Genomic DNA, 20830 nt, shown 5'->3' on the forward strand with positions numbered 1-20830 from the left:
GGTTTACTGTCACATGGCCATAACAAAGACATTGTTGTCTTGATTAATGTCAAGTTGTCATAACATAAGTCACTTCAAGCAATGTCAACTTTGCATTAAAAATGATGACACTTAATGACAACAGTCAAAAATATTCATAGATTCCTTCAAGTTCATGACAGGTGTCGTGTCATCTTTATGACAGCCTCAGAACAGTCCTATGCACACGCTTTCAAATAAAGTGTTACCAAACAGTTTATCCTCTCAGGAGAATGACTAATGTCACAACTATCATTTCATTAGATTTTGATATTTCCTGTGTAGAATTTGAGATTATGGCCTGACAATGGTGATAGACACAAAGCAAGTGGTACTCCTGGATATCCACAGCAAAGTTCATAATAAACTGCCTGGTTGCTAACATACATCCACATCCATGATGCACTCGAAAGATAAAAAGACCGACTGTCCATCCAATCCTGTCATGTCATCATTATGTCATCCAGTGAACAGTTTTTATTTCTTTTCTCATATTGCCTTCAACCTCTGATTTTCTACAACAACCAGGGAGACTAAAACTGTCACCCAGCCACATTAATTAACAAAATATTCACAGATTAAATTCAACATTCACATTCAGAGGACCTCTATTTAGACCATTTCCATATTTTAATCACATCTGCTTATGATTGTTTAATGGAAAATACAAATGTACCATTAACATGGTGAAATATTCACCACTAACAACTGTCCTGGATTCTGAGGACCCACAAAAGGTTTGTATAATGTTGTGGAAAATAACTGCTCCCTGTTCTAGTTACCTGCAAACCTTACCCAGTGTTTTAGATGCTAAGGTGAACTATTTTAATACTGAGCTAAAGCACTATGGAATATAATAAATCAACATTTTAATCAAGATTTCTTTCTAGTACTGTCAATAATCCAATACAGAACACATCTTTTGCTTATTATGGAGGCTTAAAAAGGCATAGTTCACCCAAAAATAAAAATTCAGTCATTATCTTCTCACCCTCATGCCATGAGACTTGGATTACACAAGGCGAGCATTATGGAGGCATTTTTATGTTTTTATTCTGTTGCTTTTTTACATTTGAAAACTGGTCATCATTCACTTCAACTGTTTGGGACATTCTGCAACACTGTTTTCCTGTGAAACTCCAGCAGTGTTTTGTGGACTGAAAAACTAAACCTTCAGTCAGCATGAGGGCGAGCAGATAATGACTGAATTTTCATTTTTTTGGTGCACTGTCCCTTTAAAAGCAACAAATAATGAGCTGAATGAATGAATGAGCTGTCAGATAGGACAAAGATAAAATTATACACATATATCACAACGCAGTGAGTTTAAAATGAGTTTGAATGTCATTTATATTCATTTACAAGAAACAATGAAAGTTTTTGCATTGGGCAAAATGGGAACATTTCTGAGCTTTGACCAGAGAAATATGAAAAGTGTGGAGATGAAAATTAAAAACAGAAAAAAATTTGAGTAAAATAAATAAATTTCCAATGTATTTATTGAATCTGTTATAGGCCAGAGAAACAAATATGACTCTTTCAAAAAATAAATAAATAAAATTAAAAAAATCAATTTAAATGATGTATCTCCTGTGTAATTTTCCACTGGATGATTTATCATCATTAGTTTAGCCACCATTTGACTCTGCATCAAGTCTAACTCACTGACAGAAAAACATGCAACAGTTTAACCACTCTGGGTTTTTTCTTTTGTCATTTTGGTAAACTGACCTTTAATGTTATTTTTACCAAGAATATTGTACAACAGAAACTATGCAACCAAAGTAATACCTAATTTCACAGAAGGTGATCCTGAAATGTTTGCCCACATTTTCAAATGTCTTTGAAACCAATTGACAGGAAAAATAAAATAAAGGGTTTAGTCTTTTTCTTGATTTTGTGAGATTTTTGTGAAACATCCAAAAGCAAAAAAATATGTTGAAGTTGGATTGAGGAAATTTTTGACAGATTAAACAAATTACCTTGAAGAAAGTTACAAATCCAGTCCACCATCAAGACAGTCTAGTCTAATCCTGTGACTCAGATAAAAACTAAATAAATAGAGAAGACAAAAAGAATTTAGCATGAGATACTTTGGGGTACGTGATGAAGGTTTACCAGTTACGTGTAACAGATACTTGATTTCTTTTTATCATAGGAAATGCCATAGTTTTATCTTGGCACTCCACAGGGATCTGTTCTTGGGCAAATTATTCTTGTTTCCAGTGATCTGAACAGAGCTGCAGATTTACCTTACATTTGCTTGAATACAACTAATTTGTCATTCTCTGTTCCCACAAGAATCCAAGCATTATACAGAAACCTGATGAAGAGTTAGAGAACATCTTAAATTGTTGAAAATGTTCTAATGTTGTTGTTTTTTAGAGTAAAGAAGAAAATATATCCAGGAAGTGTCATATCGGTTTTACAGAAGAGGATTAGGGCCACATGAAAATTTTACTTGAGTTTTGACTTAAAATTTCTGGATTTATTCTCAGAATTCTAAATCCTATTTTAAAACTTTGAATTCTTACTTTATTTTAGAATTCTGAATTCTGACCTTATTCTAAGGTCCAATCCCACAGTTTAAACTCAGTCCTAATCCTTCTCTGTACATTTTAATCACAGGGTATGAACTCCCTTCCAAAAGACATGATCAATTTATCTCCATTGTCTTAGCACATAAGTATATATTAATTTGTCTGCTCATTTTACTTTTCTTACAGTATTATAATGATACTCATTTCCTTTTACAGTTATGTGCATATGTGTGTTTATAATGTTCAGTTTTTGTTGTGTAAGACGTGTTGATTTGGTCATTTATGAAGCTGTAGAATGGGGTGTGAGCAACAAGGGATAGAGTTAGGTAAGAAATTCTCAGTGGCCCTGCCAGCCAGGTGTCCATTGACATGCTCACATGTCATAGCCCAGTCAACCTGGAGGAGGAACACCAAAACCAGACAGAGAGGGGGAAGCAACAGGGGATTAACCTGAGACGGTTAGGGTTGAGGGTTGAGGGTTGAGGGTTAGGGTTAGGGTTTGGTTGAGGTCTCTTTGTATTGAAATACATGTTATTCCCCACTCCACACATTCAATATAAGCTTTACAAGAGTCATTATTATTGCAGTACTGTCATATCAGATTGCTTTACACTATACAGTTGTTGCTTCACTGTGTCTCTGTCCTGTAAGACACCCCTGTTAGCCATGGCCCTCTGAAAATACTGGCAGTGCACAGCTACAGGAATCATGTTTACAATAGGTGAAATACTGAACCATACACAAGAAATAAGTAAATATAAATTTGTTTTTAGTTCATCATTGGTCTCCTTTCCAGCACTTTAATTTGAACATTATTCATCAGTTCATGTGAAGCGTCTTCATTGGTTCAGGTATGGAGGTCATTCTTGTAGATTGTTCTGTCCTCTGTGGACCTTCTGATCAGATGGGTAATATTTGAGGCTGAGGCTATGAGCAGCCATACTGGCTACTGAACACAGTGTTCAGGTTCTGTCCTCTTCTCGACTGTTGCTAGGTTAGTCGACAGCTGTGGTGGTGCGAGCGCAGCAGGCCGGGGTTCGGATGGAGCTTATCATCCTGCTCCTCTTCCTCTGGCAGCCATTGTTCCCACTCCGCCGGGACGTGTTGGTGTCCTGGCGAGCCAGCTTTGCTGCGTGATTTGCTGTCTCCTTGATCTGCAGCTCCAGGTGTCTCTGGATGGCCAGGCCCAGTTCCTCAGGGTCCACAGAAGCCCCGTACACCTCCCATGTCATCCCCTCTGCATCCCACTTCACCTCCTTCACTGGGGACTTGGGAGCACCGCTTGCTTTCTTTCCTCCATCAGTGTCGGTGTTGGATGTTTGGCTGCAGGAGGTCTCACTCCTGCTCTCCTCTGCCAGACAGATCTGAGGGAACACATGAGGTGTGACGCTCTGTCCTGTCCCCACCTGCACTCCAATGTCCCTCAGTTCTTTGTGGGTGGTCATGGTCGCCATGTCCCGGGTGGTGATTCGGACATGGCTGATGGAGCTGCTGCAGCACTCCTCTAGACCTAGTCCTCGAGGCAGCGTGTTGATCCAGGGGCAGTTGAGGTTGCAACAGCGCAGCAGGTGTTTGGCATCCAGGCCTGTCTCGCTGACGGAAGAGATGAGGCGAGGCAGGGTGAGGTGGTTCATCGCTAAAGGAGGCACTGCCGCACGCTGGACGTCACAGCTGGACTCGCCTTGGCGTGACATGACCTGGGACGGGGCGGGGATGGGCTGGGGGTGGCAGTATGCAGCAAACGTGTCCTCAAAGTTGGCGTGATGGATGTAAGAGCCGTAGCAGACGGTACCGTCACATTTAAGGGGAAGATGGTCCTTTTTTTCAGCAGGCTCCTCTTTGGCTGCTGCCTTTGGGGATGAGACACAGACACACCTGGTTGGAGGCTGCTGGACACCACCCTGGACACCACCCTCTCCACTGGTGGCCCCTCGGCAGATAGTGGTGATGATGTTGCACTGCTGCAGCTGCATGGGCTGCTTGCAGGCTAACATGGAGTGACTCTCAGCCTCTTGGACACTCTTATCTCCTCCATGTCCACAAGTCTGACTGTCTGGAGCTGGGGGGGTCAGAGGTAAAGTGCCTGAGTGACTCCTGTGAACAGGCAGCGAGGCCAGCTGTATGCTCTGCACTGTTCTGCCAGCCTGAGGGTCGTCACTGACTGCATTCACAACCATCTTGTGGTGATGTGAGGGTGTGTGCGCTTCAACCAAACTATGAGGGCAGCTTGAAGCCTGGGAGGGCACACAGTGTCTCTGTTCATCAGGGTCTCCGCTGACCCTCACACTGCAGTTAGGTACTCCTGTGGGAGGAGTTGCTAAATGTTCTTTACAGACCTCACTGACCGCCTCTTTTGGTTCCTCCTGGCAGGTGTAACCTGCTCCTCCACCAGCCAGTGTGGAGGGTGATACTGCCTGTGTGGAGCCAGAGAGCGTCTGACCAGAGAGCGTAGATTCCAAGGAAACAGCTCCCCCCAGTGGGCACAGCTCTGACACAGGACGCCCAGCAGCTGCCATGGAGCAACCTGAAGAAGAAAGAAAACACAGTGTGGATATCTCAGACGCAACACACACAGAACAGAGAAAATCCCATTAACAATCAGTCAGTCTTGAAGTAGTCCTGTATCAAGAGTGTAAGAATGACTATTGCTCACTGTGTGGCTTCATTGATGCTGGGTTATTTTTCATAATGTAATATAGATTAAAAAAAAAACAATAATAAATCAATACAATAATCATTAATTTACTTTTTTTGACATTTCAACATGTCAAAATGTCTTTTGTCTATAATGAATTATAATATCTATGTAATTATAGACATTTGATTATTCATTTCAGATATTTTATAATTCATTATTGATTCATAGATATTCATAATGCTTTATAATAATAATGATGATGATAAAACATCATGAAGCATTTTACAATGACTTCATATCATAATTGTTATTACCTGCAATTGCTGGTCACTCACCAACTTTTTTTCTTGCAAGGACCATAGTGTATTATCCTCACAGACGTAATACACTACTGTATAACCAATTCATAATGCATTATAATCACTGTTATAATGCATTATAATGTGATTATGAATCAATATTAAGTGGTCATTGTTTGCTTTTAGTAAAGTTAAAAAACATCACAAGCTCTCCCCTATACATTACAACAGTGATTCTAATGCATAATAAAATGGTTATAATGTAATACAACCATAAGAATTATAATATACTATGATCCTTGCAGAAAATAGTCAGTCAGTGACCAGCAATTATGAGGTATTATGATAACTGGCCCTATTAGCCATTATAAAATGCTCTATAATGTGTTATGATTGTTGTTTTAAAGCATTATTATGAATGTTTATGCGTGCTTATGACTGTAATTATACATTGCTATATGCAAAGTATAGATCCACACTCATTGATAAGACCAGGTGTTACAAATCCTGAAAGATTATGAAGCATCATAAGTACATTTATAATCTATTATAAAGCATTATAGACATGGTCATCATAGTAGTATCTATGGGTTAATCATATATCAAAACTGAAAACACAGAGTGGCATTAGACATGTCTGTGAAGATTCTCAGTCATCCAGGTCACAGTATTTGTAACGAGGGTTGTCGTAGGCAACCGGACTTGATAGAGTTCTTGAGGATGTTTCGCCTCTCATCCATGAAGCTTCTTCCCTTCTGACTGACTGGTTGGGAGTTCAGGTATTAAACATATGTGGGGTCATCAACACCTAGAGGGACATGTGACTCACATGCCAGCCCTTCCATTGTGTGAACCATTAGGGCCACCTTGAAGGAAGTGTGAATGAGAGTTGTTAAGGTCCCTGCCATCATGTGAGTTGTTAGAACCTCATGAGTGTAGGTGGGTATTCAGCTGCCTGGGGAGTGATCTTAAGACTGCATTGTATGTGGCAGATAGATTGTGTCTTAGACCTCCTCCTCTGCTGAGGGATGGCTGTTCCAGGTTACTCCTCTCTCAAACCATCTGTCTTCCCTGGCCAAAATACATGGCATCAGACAAGTACAAAAGACAGCTCTATTGTGACCACAAAACTACAAAGAACAACTGTTCTACATCTCAAACCATTCAAATAACTGGACAAAATCTTTACACATAGTAATGTCCTCCGATCAACATCAAAAAAGTTGGCTATATTTGTGTGTGTGTAAGTTTATACTGCAGCACTAGTTTAGTTAGCAATAACTTTGTTGCTATGGTAAGGCCTGTTAGTGTGTGTGTGTTGTTGTAGACACGCCCTAAAGGTAATGACTATAGCTACATGTAAAAAAGAAAAGGTCAAACTGCAGGAATTCATTTTCTTTGCATTCTGTAACTTTTATCAGCATTTAGCTATTAGCTATTTATTAACATTAGTTTGCCCCAATTATAAAGCTATAATGTTTGTGGCCTGCTGGGCAGTGAGGCGGAGGCTAACACAGATCAGATTTTTGCTTGAACACGTGCAATGATCAAGTTTTTGGTTTAGACGTGGTTAAAACTGGAAAGAAGAAGCTTAAAAGATTCTGCGTGTTTTTGGGAACCATGCTGCATGTCCCTCCCTTCTCATTTCTTGTCATTTTTCCACTGTTGACTGTCAGAATAGTTGCAACAATAGAGAATAATAACAAATAAATTTTTTTCTTAACATATATCTGCAGCGTATCAGCTTTCAGTTACACTGAGAATTCCTGATCTGACAGGAGACGAGTAATATGCACAGTAATGATTTATTAAAGGCAGGAAAACCCTCAACCCTAATTCAGATTAGTGTGTGTGACACACTACTTTCATGGATAAGGAAAACAAAAATGAACTGATTCAACTCTTTCAACCCTTTCCAGTTCTGTGTTAGCTAACAGCTGTAAAACATCTACTCACATCACACATCAGTGTTTGCTTCATTGGTTCATTTCCTTCAAGTCATTGGCCACATATTCTGTTTCAATCACAGACTGTAGAAATAGTAGACGAAGCCTCCACGTCTGAAAAGTGAAGCCGATGTAGAAATGCCACAAACCTGCTTTCTTTGTAATGACCAGCAGGGGGTGACTCCACTGGAGGCAAAAAGAGGCCACATCCTATAGACCTCTATGAGAAAATGAGCCTACATCTCACTTGATTTATAACCTCAGTAAACAGTTTTCTAATAAGTTTATGGCCTCACATACAAGTTTCAAGTATTCTTCAGCTTAGCCTGATGTTAATTTGGTGAATTACGGTCCCATTTATAGTAGCCTAGATGATAAAGCAAGATATGCTTTAGGGCATGGTTACGTTGTGATTGACAAGTAACTACTATGGTGTGTGTTCTCAGTTAGATTCAATCAGGATAGAGACAAAACAATCCATATCCATCTCCACCCTCTCATCTGTGCACATTTAGCTCTGACAAAATGTAGCAAAACATTCATATTAACGGAAACAGTGGTGCGTCTAATGCCCTGTTATGTATGCAGGCAGACTGCACTGCACTGCCTTTTTATACACTGATATTTACACCCTGCTGAAACTTCTGACACACCCACCAAGCAAGAGAAAAATTACCTTGAAGCCTGTTGCACAACGTTTCATACCATCTCAAGAAAACATGTCATTTAACCCAGACAGCATACCAAAACATGTCTTTGGTCACTTCTGGCTTCAAAAATCCAAGATAGTGATGGCCATAATGGCAAAAGTCTGGGACAAAATTACTTTGTAATAAAGCTTCAACTGTTTCAGCTTGGATAGTAATGTCAATTTTCAGTGGGATGCCAGTCTTAGCCAACCTAACAAGTACAACAATAAGCAAGTTACCAAGTATCGCCTCAGTCACTATACATCAACCACCAGGATCATACTCTCATTGGCACTGCACTGCTCTGGTTGCAAAAAACCAAGATGGCGACCCACATGATGTCAAAATCTCTGCTTCAACAAGGTTATCAAAAAACCAATGGGTGATGTCACAGTTGGTTCATACTTGTTTTACAAACAGAAACTAACCAATCCTGCATACCTTTAACACATATAACACGCCACTAACTTTATTCTTCTTTTGTGGCTTTCAGTGAGAAGGCAAATAAGAGTACTTCAGTGAATGTTGAAAAGTTACTTTAGAAATAGTTGCAGGGTGATTCTGAACATGTGAATGGCTGACGTCACGAGAATGTGTGGTGTTTTAAAGCATCATGAAGCAAGTCACAGGATCCAGGCAGCAACAAGTCGGCGTTTGCTAACAGTGCCAAGTCTGAAGGTGCGTTGGATCCCTGCATGGAGCATCTCTGAGATTTGAATCTGGATTGTAAGAACTTCATCTACCATCATAATTGAAACTAAATTTATTTAATTATCAGGCGCTATTTCAGATGCTAGTTTTAAGACATTAAACTTCCAAACCTGGTGCACAGTTTTCTAAATGGACCAAATTCTGGCACACACACACACACTGTAGATAACAGGCGTGGGAAATTTTTAGGTTCTGACTCATTCAAGGAAAAAACGTGCAGCACCTCTGGGTTCATGGGTGCTAACATCTGCTGCACACCGTTCTCACAGCCAGATTCACACCCATGAACCCAGAACACACACAGTATACTTGCATTAACAGACTGAATACATGCAAACGCACATACAGGATCAGTTTATTGTTTTAGGAGAAAAGAGCTTTTAAATATCTGCATCGTTCATCTTACCTTTCACAGTGAGATACTTGCTGCTGAGCCTCTTTCCCCTCCTTTCTCGGATGGATCTGGGGTAATGGGTGCAGTGCCTTAGAAAGCCTTCATCCTCCTCCTGCTCCTCACATCCACAGGTGACCTCTCCCTCTATCTCTAACTCCACTCCATTCACTGTGATCCCTCTCTCCTCTGCTCCACAAGCCTCCTCTCCTCCTCTTCCCCTCCTTTGTCTCAGCAGCCCCCGGCTGTGCACAAGATGGAGGAGACCTTGAGATAATCCTCTCCTACATCTGATTACAAATGTGAGGATGCAATCTTCAAATCCCGGCACTGCGAGGGAGAGCGGAGCTGGTTGGAGGCTGGCTTATCCAGCTGTAGTGGGAGACGGATGGAGGGGGTGGGGGAATGATAATGAGAGGAGATAGTCAGGCAAGCAGCGTCACTGTCCCTCCACCTGGAGAGAGAGAAGCACGACTGATGCATCAATGAATCTGTGCACTAGAGAGAGAAGGAAGAAAAGAGCCTTTGTGTGTCTTTCTTTGTCTCCATCCTCCTTCTCTTTTCTTCTCTCACCTCCACCCTCAGCTCCACTCTGAACTCATTTACCAGTTTAGTTTCACACTCTGCTGTTCTCTCGCTCAACCTCCCTGTAACCCTCCCACCATCACCAACCCACTCTCCACCACTATCCCTGTTGCTATGGAAACTGCAATACTCAATGGGCCTGTGTGTGTGTGTGTGTGTGTGTGTGTGTGTGTTTTTCAGCCGACGATGAGACAACAGACAGCCAAAACAAATCAGCCAGGACTCACTGCTCATGTTTGTGGTTGACTCAGTCGTGGCCAGTTTCACACATTATCTCACTGCCGTCCATGTCCATATATGTCAGGAAACATGGAGGACACGGGTGACGGTGTGTGACGGTGGTGGTGATGTTAACAGGTGGTGACAGGCAGAGAACATAGAGGACATGGCTTCCGTGATGTCAGCCACAGGTTTGTGATGACCGGCTGCTTTATTGGTGCAGGGAAGTCTAAATTTGGTCAGATGGGAGGAAGCCTGGGTGGAGCTGAGCTTGGATCAACTCATGGCAAACATCACAGCTGGCTGTGATTGGCTGTGATACCTGTCCATCATGCAGATTTACCCCAAAATATATCATGAGAGCATGAAATTCTACCCCCATTCATGTGGAATATGGTGAGACACATCCGCTTCTGGTCACAGACTGACCCGCCTTCTTCGCTTTGTTCCATCTGATTTAACTTTGACAGGTGAAATCACTGGTTAATGTAAGGTACAGGCAGGTAATGATGAAATCTACAAGGGCACGAGGAAGAATGTCAGGCTACTGTGGAAGCAACCGTGATGGAAACGCAAAGAGAGATCCATATGTTTGGGCAGCAATTCAAATTGTAAAAGAAATAGGATTATATGAGAAAACTTACAGTTCCACAGACCCCGACATGGTTATTTCCTATTTACTCCTGTTCAGTCTTCACTTGAACAAAATAATAAACTCGAGGAGTCTCAGTTGTTCTTACTTGAATATATGAGTTTAGTACAACACATACCTGTGCACAGAGAAGATCCTGGTACAGTGTGTCAGACATGGGAAGTAACTGAGTACAAATACTTTGTGTTACTGTACATAAGTAGATTTTTCAGGTATCTCTACTTTACTTTATTGTACTTAACTTTTTACTTTTACTCCCTACATTTGAAGACAGTAGAAATGTCCTTCAGAGGATGACTTTTTACTTTCACACTTTGAGTACATTTCAGAAGCTGTACTTTTTCACTTTTACTGCAGTAAAGAAGTTGAATCAGTACTTTTACTCCCCCCCCCCCCCCCCCCCCCCCACAAATAAAGAATGTGGACTTTTTGTACCAAAAGCTTAAACATACAATAGAAACACTCAATTTTATATAATAATCTATAATATCATCAGGACACTAGACATTACATAAGTAACAATGTCACTGTCATAAAAACTATTAGGACCTTCAAGGACTTTCCAAGGCTCAAGATATCTGTGATATCTGTGTACCAGACAGGAAATATTCTGAACTGAAGGGCACTGAGGCCTCTCAGGTCAAACACATGTCAGGCTTAATTATATGTCAGGGGCTTATTTAAGCTATTAAAAGTCAATTAAAAGATTGTTACTCATTAATTCCCAGACATTCCCCCTGTGTTGTGCAATATAATCTACCAAAACTATTATCTTTTCTAATGGAGAAAAAGTAGTCCCTACATGACACTGCTCACAACAAGGTCTGTGGATTATCTTGAGTAAGAGGGTTGATTTCTGGAAAGAGACACTGCTGCTGAATTTTTCAAATATATTTTTGTTGTGCTTTTAGCACCACAAGCTGAGTGCCATTCAGTCACACAATACTGGAGAGAAGGCAGACATCTCTGCAGCTGATATCTTCAAAAACTCTGCAGCTCACACCAAAACTATCTAGATGGATTAATAACACTACAGGAAAGGGGGAAAAATGTATTGTTGATTCTGGGGTGAAATGTCCCTTTGACTTCAGTTAGAGCAAAATTTGACTGCTGACATTTACTCAGGAGCTGTGGCTGAAAGTAGGGGTGACATGAAACAGCATTGGTAAAGTGGTAAACATAAACTGCAGGAGTTGGCATGGTAACAACAGCAGTCCATAGAGGTGTAAATTATACAGCATTTTATCAAACATTTTACTGACATTACTGCCACTTTCATTGCACTCAAAAGCACTTTACCACATTAGATTCATGCACAAGCTCACATTTTGACGTTCATATACGAGACTGACTTCCATATAAATCGATAACACAATAGAGACCAAGCAAAAAATGTCAAATGCAACACAAAAAGAGTTAGAAATCAGACTCGCTGTCTATAATTAAGCACTTGCATCCATCCATCATGTTAGACATTAGAGTGGGTGGGAGGGGTTTTGTTTCACACCAGGTGGGAGATGAATGAGGAGGGACTGTTGTAAGATGATGATTGGGGTTTTGAAGTAGACATAACAAGCTGTCTGGTTAATCAGCTCCCTGTTATCACATCTGTTATCATCTGAAGCAGTGCAGGAGGGTTTTTGACTGTTCAGGTCTTTCAAATTCTGCACTGAGTTATGTCAACATGGTGGAGGATGATGTGACACCTGAAGGTGAAGGAGAAGGTGCTGACGTGAAACAGCATCCCAGTTTCAGTGGGAGAAGTCACGTTATGGGTTTCTCAGGTCTAGAATGAGGCCTCATCCAGGTTTCTGATAAAAAGGATGATCTGTACTGATTAGGGTGGGTATCATTTAAAAAAAACTGCAACACCAGTATCCTTAACAGCAGAAGTGGCAGAATTTCCTATCTACTGGAATAATCATAAATGTCATTTTGACTTCCAAACTCATGATAAATACAAGACTAAGAGATTAATGCATTTATTTTGTTAATTTATCTTTTTTTAAAAATGAAATAACACCAAAATATAAATTTTGTAAAGATGTATTTATATATTTATCAATATGCTGCCATCATGCGCAGTAAACCATAATAATGACATATAGTCACAGCAGTATTTTTCTGTAGGGTAATAACCATTTTTAGATGTATCTAGAAACAGTTAAATGTATTTTATATTATAAACATATTATTTTAGCATTAATAATAACATCTAACAAATAATCACAGCCTATGGGAAAAGACTGGAAATGAGTACAAAAATAAAAACAAAAAACATTGGAAACATTGTTATTTGTAATAAATAAGGGGACTTTGTTTCAAAATTTGAGAGCTTTAACACAAAAACTCAGTAAGTTATAGGTGCTGAGTCAAACAGTGTTACAACTGTCCCTGGTCTCCCCTACTTTATTTTAATTGAGTCTAATTAAATTCTATTAGATCAGAAAGGTGTGTTGGAGAGAGGCAAGTAGACCAAAAAAAAAATGCAAAAAGGACTCCTACACACTGTCCAACCTACAATATATCATTTCGTTTCAGTCCTAAACCTTCATCGGGCAGAAAGCTTGTTTTTAGCCCAGCAGTTGTTGATGACTTGTAGAGGAGTGAGGAGTCGGCAGTCACTATAAAACAAAGCAGTCAATCAAAATAGGTTTTCCAGGGTTTTTAAAAATTGTCAATCACCGCAATCATGAGACAATACAGTTAGAAATGTGCACAAATAATGTCAGGCAAGTCATACAGGAGATTAGCTGTGAATAGAACACACAGTACACAAACACACACTCTCTCCTCCTGGTTAACGCCTGGCAGAGATAATAAATTATCTTTTGTTTGAACATCCACTCCTGACTCTGGGTTGTGACTCAGCTTGTTTTAAGGGCCTCTCAACCACCAAACACCCACACCATCTGCACCTCATATTCAGCTGTTTCAGCAGTTACATTTTCACATGGAGGGAGCAGACGGACTGATTTTCCACTCTTTGGCATTTGCTCTCTGTTTTTCTGTTTCCTGAGCAGGTCTGCACAAAGGACACCCACGGCTGAAAAACAAATGTTTTCTTACCATTAAATGAAGCTTCCCCACCTGATTATAGCAATGACAGTGTTACTAGGCCGACTAAACACTCTTGCATTAAAACCATTTCCACTGCATGGATCAGGGCAACACATAGTTTTCTTGTTTGCAGTTACTTCTATAAAATTGGTAGTGCCTATATAATCACGTTAAATCCCAGTTAGTTTTTGTTTGTACAAATTTTGAAACTACCTCTCTTGAAAGGTCTTGAAAGATGGATTCAGATTCCAACTCAGTGCCTCTATTACTGGATCTCAGTGTGGCTTTTGACACCAGTGATCGCTGTATATTCCCTGAAAATCAAATGGGTATCTCTGTCCTGGTTCTCAAAGAATACTGTGTTTTCTAAAGTAATATTACATCAACATTTTCTGATCTGGAGTTCCTCAGGGCTCAGGTCTTGGCCCTCTTTCATATTTCACCTCTTGGCCAAATTATAGTCATTCCTTGAATTAATTTCCACTTCTACGCTGATGACACTAGGTTGCATATGTCTGTAAAGGCAGACGGCCATTCAGAAACATTTTAATCAGGAGTCTGCTTTTCTGCATTTGCATTTTCTAGCTGTGGAATCTCCTGGTTTCAGATCTCTGACTCACCACCTACATCTCAGGTTTATTAACATCAACAGCATCTGTCTATAAAAGGACTTTTTTGCATGATGAATCTTCATCATGTCTCTTAGATACTCAGGCTCAACAAGTGGTTGACATAGTTGACAAAAATCAATTACGAAAATTAGCTGCCATGGAAATGAACCATCATCCTTCCCATGTCTGCTGAGAGGTGCACATGTCCAATAGTAACTGGAAAGCAACATGTAAACAAGCCATTGCAAAATGGTTACATTCGTGGAGCATTTAACATTTAAAAGCATTTAAAAGGATTACCTGCAAAATTTGTAAGGCAGACCTTGCTTATCATAAGAGCCTGATAGTAATGCACAAACATTTGAAGAGGAGGCATGTTGGACATGTGGACGATGTGGACTCTGACTCACCTCAGCAAGACAGCTTGTTTGCTAGCTTGCAGTTAAAAGCCGAGATAACTCTGCCTACACCTGCAGGACTCCAGAATCAAGAACAAAAAATATGGCTTGAATTTCTGTGTTTCCCACACATTGATTTATTTGTGGCAATCTGACAATTAAAACATGGACCCACACAAAGTATTTCTCTATTTTTGGATCTGTGCTCCTCTCTCTCGGTCGGGTCTAGAGGGGAACCCTTGATTTGCAAAACTCTTGCTAGATTTATACTGATCACTCTCACGATCTTTCGCAGGTCTGGCTCCCTACCAGACATAATCCTCTCTGTGTCTCTGACTCTCACAAGCTCAGGTAAAAAAAAAAAATCAGAACATGAGTTGTATTTTTTGGTCAACTAGTCCATGAATTATTTCAATAATTGGTTTAGCTAAAAGCCAATAACAGCTGTTTTTATGTGTAGCCCACCACCTAAGAATATTTGGAGGCTAAACTGAATATTGGAATATGGCTAAATGAACTTTGAATGTGGCAGGATGAGCAGCACGGAGCATAGTTGTATCTTATAACAGCAGTTGTCTTCACACTTACCTCATAAACTGTCTCTAATGAATTCATTGACCGTGCATCATAACTTCTGTCCTGTGCTCGTTACTCAAACTGAATGTACACGTGTTTAACAGCTGGCTGTGGTACGTTAATGTTTACAACACTTGTCACAGTGAATTATCTGGGAAACACTATTGATGACCCTGGTGACACCAGAGAATTAGAGTTCTGTGGTACTGCAAGTGTGTGGGTGTGTAGGGATATAAAGAATTCATCTTATTGTATGTGTGTGTGTGTGTGTGTGTGTGTGTGTGTGTGTGTGTGTGTGTGTGTGTTTGGTGTGGGGGTTGGCTGACAGCTGTGCACAGATTAAAGCTGAGATTTTCTTGGAGCAGCTCTGTGTGTGTGTGTGTGTTTCTCTTTAATGTTATTTGCTTGCACTTGATGTGTGTTTAAAGTATTAAAGTATATTTCTGCTTTTGGAGTGTGTGTGCGCGGTTGTCTTGGATGCTAATCCTCAAATAGTTTCTTTCATTATGTCCCAGTCTGCACAGTGCCGTGTGATCGCTGCTGTCTGTGCTCCTGATGCCAGCGTCACAGTGGAGTTCTGCAGCCTCTACGACTGTAAAGGAGAGACTTTGATCCTGGATTCAGTTAAGAGGAAACCGATCAGACCAGGAGTCACTTCTAAGTTAAAGCTGTCCAAAGTGCAAAACATAAACTGAGAGATATCAAATTTTCTGCTGGATTTTCTCCAGCTAACCAGGACATCCCTCTGCTCCATCTCTACATACACTAGAGCCAATATTTCATTTCACTTTTGATGAGAGACAATAAACAGAAACATTTCTCCAGAGCAATTCCTAAAGAGGACACCAAAACTGCTGCCCAAAATGATGAGGAAACCCTTATCACTACGATATACTGGATAATTGATTGAGTTTGGACCATGTTCAACTGTTTTAAGTAAATATATTAACAGTAACAATAAAATAGTATAATAGTGTTCATTATCAGTCCAGTGGAGTGTACAGGTTATTGTATGTTCAACCAGCAATACCACTAATGGCCAGTAGGTGGCAAAGATACAACATATATGGGTATGGTTTTATAATTACAATGAGTACGAATGAGTAGTATGATCTCATCTAACAGTCATCAAGAAGATTGAATTTAATCATATTGTTCTGATAATTTATGTCATTAAATACATGTCTCTGGTCTGAGCTCAGTAAGTAGTTTAACTTGTTGTAATTATGTGTTTTTTTTAATGAATTAAGTCTTCATTTATTTCCAAAATTATTAGCTAAATTACATCATGACAGCAATTTTATATGCAATAAGAAAAGCAGGAATATACCTGGAACTATGTGTGTAAGGTTACCTTAGATATTACATTATGGAAATGTTACTGTTACCATTTACAAAACAAAAAAAGCACCTTAAAAAACAGGTGGAAAATTCAGAAAGTTGTGATGTTTCTAATGAAGAGTCGACCTCCTGCCTCCACAGGCATTCATGCATCAGGGGAAGCTGCTGCCCCTCACCAACATGGCAGCCGTGTTTGACGCACAAGATTCAACTGTGAGGTAATGAAGCAGACAAAATGCAGACTTGTTACAGTTGTTAATTGTGTTTTTTTTTTTTTTAATCTAAAATTAGCACAAGTGTTTTCAGAGCATATTATTATATTATTTAAAATTATATAGTTAATGTTTTCAATGATGATGTTGAGGGGTATAACTGTTTTTGGGGTGTTTTTGTGTTTTTATACCCCTCTTGACTCAGAGGGGTATAAAAACACAGACAGAGTAACAAAAGGTTATAAAATATATCAAAGTTGATATGAAAGTAAACATAGTCATCTATCATCGTACAAAAGCACCTGTCAGCTACAGTTCAGGCTGTTTCCTGATAGGATGGATACAACATCATTTTTACCCCCTTTTGATGCAAAACATCTGCTGGAACTAATCTGCAAGACCCTCATGTCAGGCTGCAGATTGTCCACAAGGGGGAGCTGTTCGGTCAGTCTCAGAGCAGTTTTACACATGATGCCAACTTTAACACCTGTTAGGAAGGAAAGTAGCAGCAACAGCAGAAACCTGCAGAAGAACCTGTTAAGAACATCACAGCAAGATGAAGAAAATACCAGGAACCCCTCATTATGCTCATTCGACATGGCATACTGTTTTTACACTTTGCACTTAGTTATATTAAAGAACAACACAGGAGAAATATATTAGAAAAATATAAGACACATTAAAAATATCTGCACCATGTCAACACAGAATAGAGAGAGAAAGAATTGGTTTCCACCATTAATGGCTGACATGGGTGCAAGCATGTGCTGGACTGGTGGGAGGAAGATTTGTATATTTATTATGGATGTCAATTTTAATATTAAATTGAAATGAATCAAAATAAGCTCTGTATTTCAAAAATCTAATCAAATGGAATTCGTGATTATCCTAGAATTATTTTCTCTCCATCTCCACCTACTTGTGGCATCCTGTGTGTGTCTGAAGAAAAAACAAAACACTTCAGAGACGACACAGTGTAGCTCAACAACGGTTATACAACATGACCAGAAACAGCCATTATATCACTCTCTCCAAAGCCACAACACTCCTTTGACCAAAACAGTAATTTTACCTCAAAGAACAGAGCAGTTGTTGGTGCACTGACACCTCGACCTGTTAGTCTGTGTTACTGTGTAACTTCAGTGTTCAGATCCCAACAAATGTTTTAGTGGCTTTGAAGAGAGTCGATGTAACCGTTGTCTCAAGTTTTGCCTCTTTTTGGAGTTTTTAAAATTGACTGTGCCGTTGCACACAGGTGATTGGTCAATTTCACCAGCCTCAGTTCTTTGCAGAGACAATTCCACCTGAAGCAGCTCAAGATTTGAAATTATTAACAGTTTAAAATGACTGTCTGTCTCTCTGTCTGTCTGTCTCTCTGTCACTCTGTCTGCCTATCTGTCTGTTTCTGTCTGTCTTTGTCTTTCTGTGTTCAATTTTGCAATTTTTGTCTGTGGTCTATTTCAACTGTTCATAAATTCAAACCTTGATCTGCTTCAGGTTAAATTCTTTCTCTCTTTCGGTCCTTTCAGTATTCAGATTTCTCTGTGCTGTAACATACAGGTGATTGACCAGTTTCACCAACCTGAGGCTGGTCCTGTCTTCTGATTGGTGGATTGACCTAAAGCAACTTGGACATTTTAGACTGCAGTCTTTTTTAACTGTTAATAAATTTGAAATTTGAGCTGGTTAATGTTAAATTCAGGAGTTTGCAGAAAATGTTCAGGAGAGACGGCTGCATTGTGTAAACTGAAACAGCTGCTAATGCATATCGATCGTTCCACCTACATGCAATTCAGAGAAGACATTTTGTATCACAAGACACAATAATACAATTGATCGAGTTGTTAAATTCCGATGGTGTGGAGCTCAGGGGCCGCAGCATCTGAGATGCAACTGTTACCGCAACAAAAGTGAAGTGCTGCGGCAAATGGATTCATCCGATGAGCTGAAGCCACAGAACCTCTGCTGTGGTCAGATACATTAATTAATTAATTAATATTAATGTAAGCAGTTTGATATGTTCTCAGAAGTTCAACTTTAATCTTTAAATTTCAAGTTAATTCTTAACATTTTGACTTTATTCTCCAAATGCAAAATTGAAAAGGAAATCCTGATTATTTTGAACTTTATTCAACATTTCCACATTCTCAAAGTGCAAAATAATAAAAAAAACCCTTCTTCTGATTTACTTCAACTTAGTACTCAAAACTTTTTTCTCACAATGTGAACTGAAAATAAAAATCACCCTCTCCTCATTTTATTCCTGGCCCTGACACTCTGCTGTACTGTCAGTCTGAGCCTTATTCAAAAATACTTCAAGAAACCTGTTGGCTCGATATTTTCCAGCCTTCTGTTTGAGTATTTGTAGAATGAGAGATGTAACATGAGGGTGAGTGAGGTGAAAAAAAAGATGCAGGAGTCGTCACTTCCAACCTCCCTATGTGTTTATTAGAGATGATACAGTGTTGGCCTTTTTGACATTTATACAAAACAAACAGAAAACAAGACAGCAGCGTCTGATTCGTCTCCATCCCGGCTCCTGTGTCTCCTCTCCTGTCCAATGACATTCATGGGTCCTCAGATTGAGACGAGTGTGTGAGTGTGCCGGGTGACGTGTAGCGTTCTGTGGTGGTTTTTCAGAAGATATCTGACATGTTATGTTTTTTTTTTTCTTTTCTGAGAGTGTAGCGCTCTTACTGACAGAGGTGCTTATCCCCCTCTCACAGTAAAACACAACCCACACAAGGTTTGAAATAGCTCTGGTCCACGGCTGCACCGCAGGATCACATCAGGTCAGGATCGCTGGAAACAACTGTTTATTTAACACTGTTAATATGGTGAAAACTCTTTTTCATTGATGACAAAATAAATAAAAAGTATATTGTATACTGTTTATATTGTAATAATACGGTTATTGCTGTCCAGGCTGGTTAATTTCAGGTCAGTTTAGTCAGTTTATTAGTCATAGTTAATCTGTGAAAACATCTGGACCTGGTCTTCTGTGGTTCTGGAGGAACTTTGCAAAAAAATGACCCTCATGATGTCATCAGGGTTGTATTAGCTTGTGGACAATAAAACAGAAAGCAGGAGAGACAACTTAAGATGTGACGTCTGAAAGATGGCAGGAAGGGTCTCTGGGTATTTGAGTTGAGTCTGCACAATTTACCCCAGATGAAAGAAGGCTTGTCATCGTTGGTCACATGTCAAAATTTCAGTCAAAATAATCACAATGTGACTACTTTTATTAAAAAAAATCATACATTGCAGCTCTAATCTCGGCCTCTGCTACTCAATTTTAACCATAAAAAGCAAAAACAAAATCTGTCTCTTGGGAGTCCCCCAGCTTTATACAAGCGCCATAATAAATCAGGAATATCCCTTTAGGATAACATTTGTCTTCAGGAATTTATCAATTTACAGTGGCCCCTTTTTTATTTAATAAAAATAGTCCTCATCACTAAAAACACATTAGTTGTGTTTCCATCAACAGATTTTTACGCACATTTTGAAGTCTGTGAAGATGAAAAGGTTGACAGACACTGCAAAATCTTTTTTTTTTTTTTTTTTTTTTAATTATTCGCATTTCCAATTAAAAGAAATTCCTGAAGGTGTCTCTCCATTTTTCTTACATAGCTGGCCAAGGCAGCTTGTTTTGTTTGTTAATTTTCTTCTTCAGAGTTTATTGGTGGTTTTGTTTCGGGTTTGTGAGCTCCACTTTAGGGCTGCAACTAACGATTACTCTCATGATCGATTAATCTGTCGATTATTTTCTCAATTAACTGTTTCATCCATAAAATGTCAAAAAATGTTGAGGAGCTAAAATCAGAGAATTTGGATATTTTTTGTTAAAAAAAATACTCAAAATGATTAAATGCTTATAAAAATAGTTGACAATTAATTTAAATAGTTGATAAATAACTGATTAATTGGTGCAGCTCCGCTCT

General features: G+C 39.4%; 1 protein-coding gene across 1 annotated transcript; it reads right to left on the reverse strand.

Moving 5' to 3' along the window:
• Positions 1–1350: 1350 nt before the first annotated feature.
• Positions 1351–9446, reverse strand: LOC146315877 (uncharacterized). The gene is made up of 2 exons (XM_084736626.1): positions 9248–9446; positions 1351–5082 (listed from the first exon to the last, which is right to left on the reverse strand). Exon 2 carries the CDS (start codon positions 5072–5074, stop codon positions 3554–3556), a length of 1521 nt encoding a protein of 506 aa, XP_084592752.1. The 5' UTR covers positions 5075–5082; positions 9248–9446; the 3' UTR covers positions 1351–3553.
• Positions 9447–20830: the final 11384 nt, after the last annotated feature.

This window comes from Lutjanus erythropterus, chromosome 14 (assembly GCF_056507025.1).
Source record: "Lutjanus erythropterus isolate fLutEry1 chromosome 14, fLutEry1.hap2, whole genome shotgun sequence".
In the NCBI taxonomy this organism is placed as follows: domain Eukaryota; kingdom Metazoa; phylum Chordata; class Actinopteri; order Lutjaniformes; family Lutjanidae; genus Lutjanus; species Lutjanus erythropterus.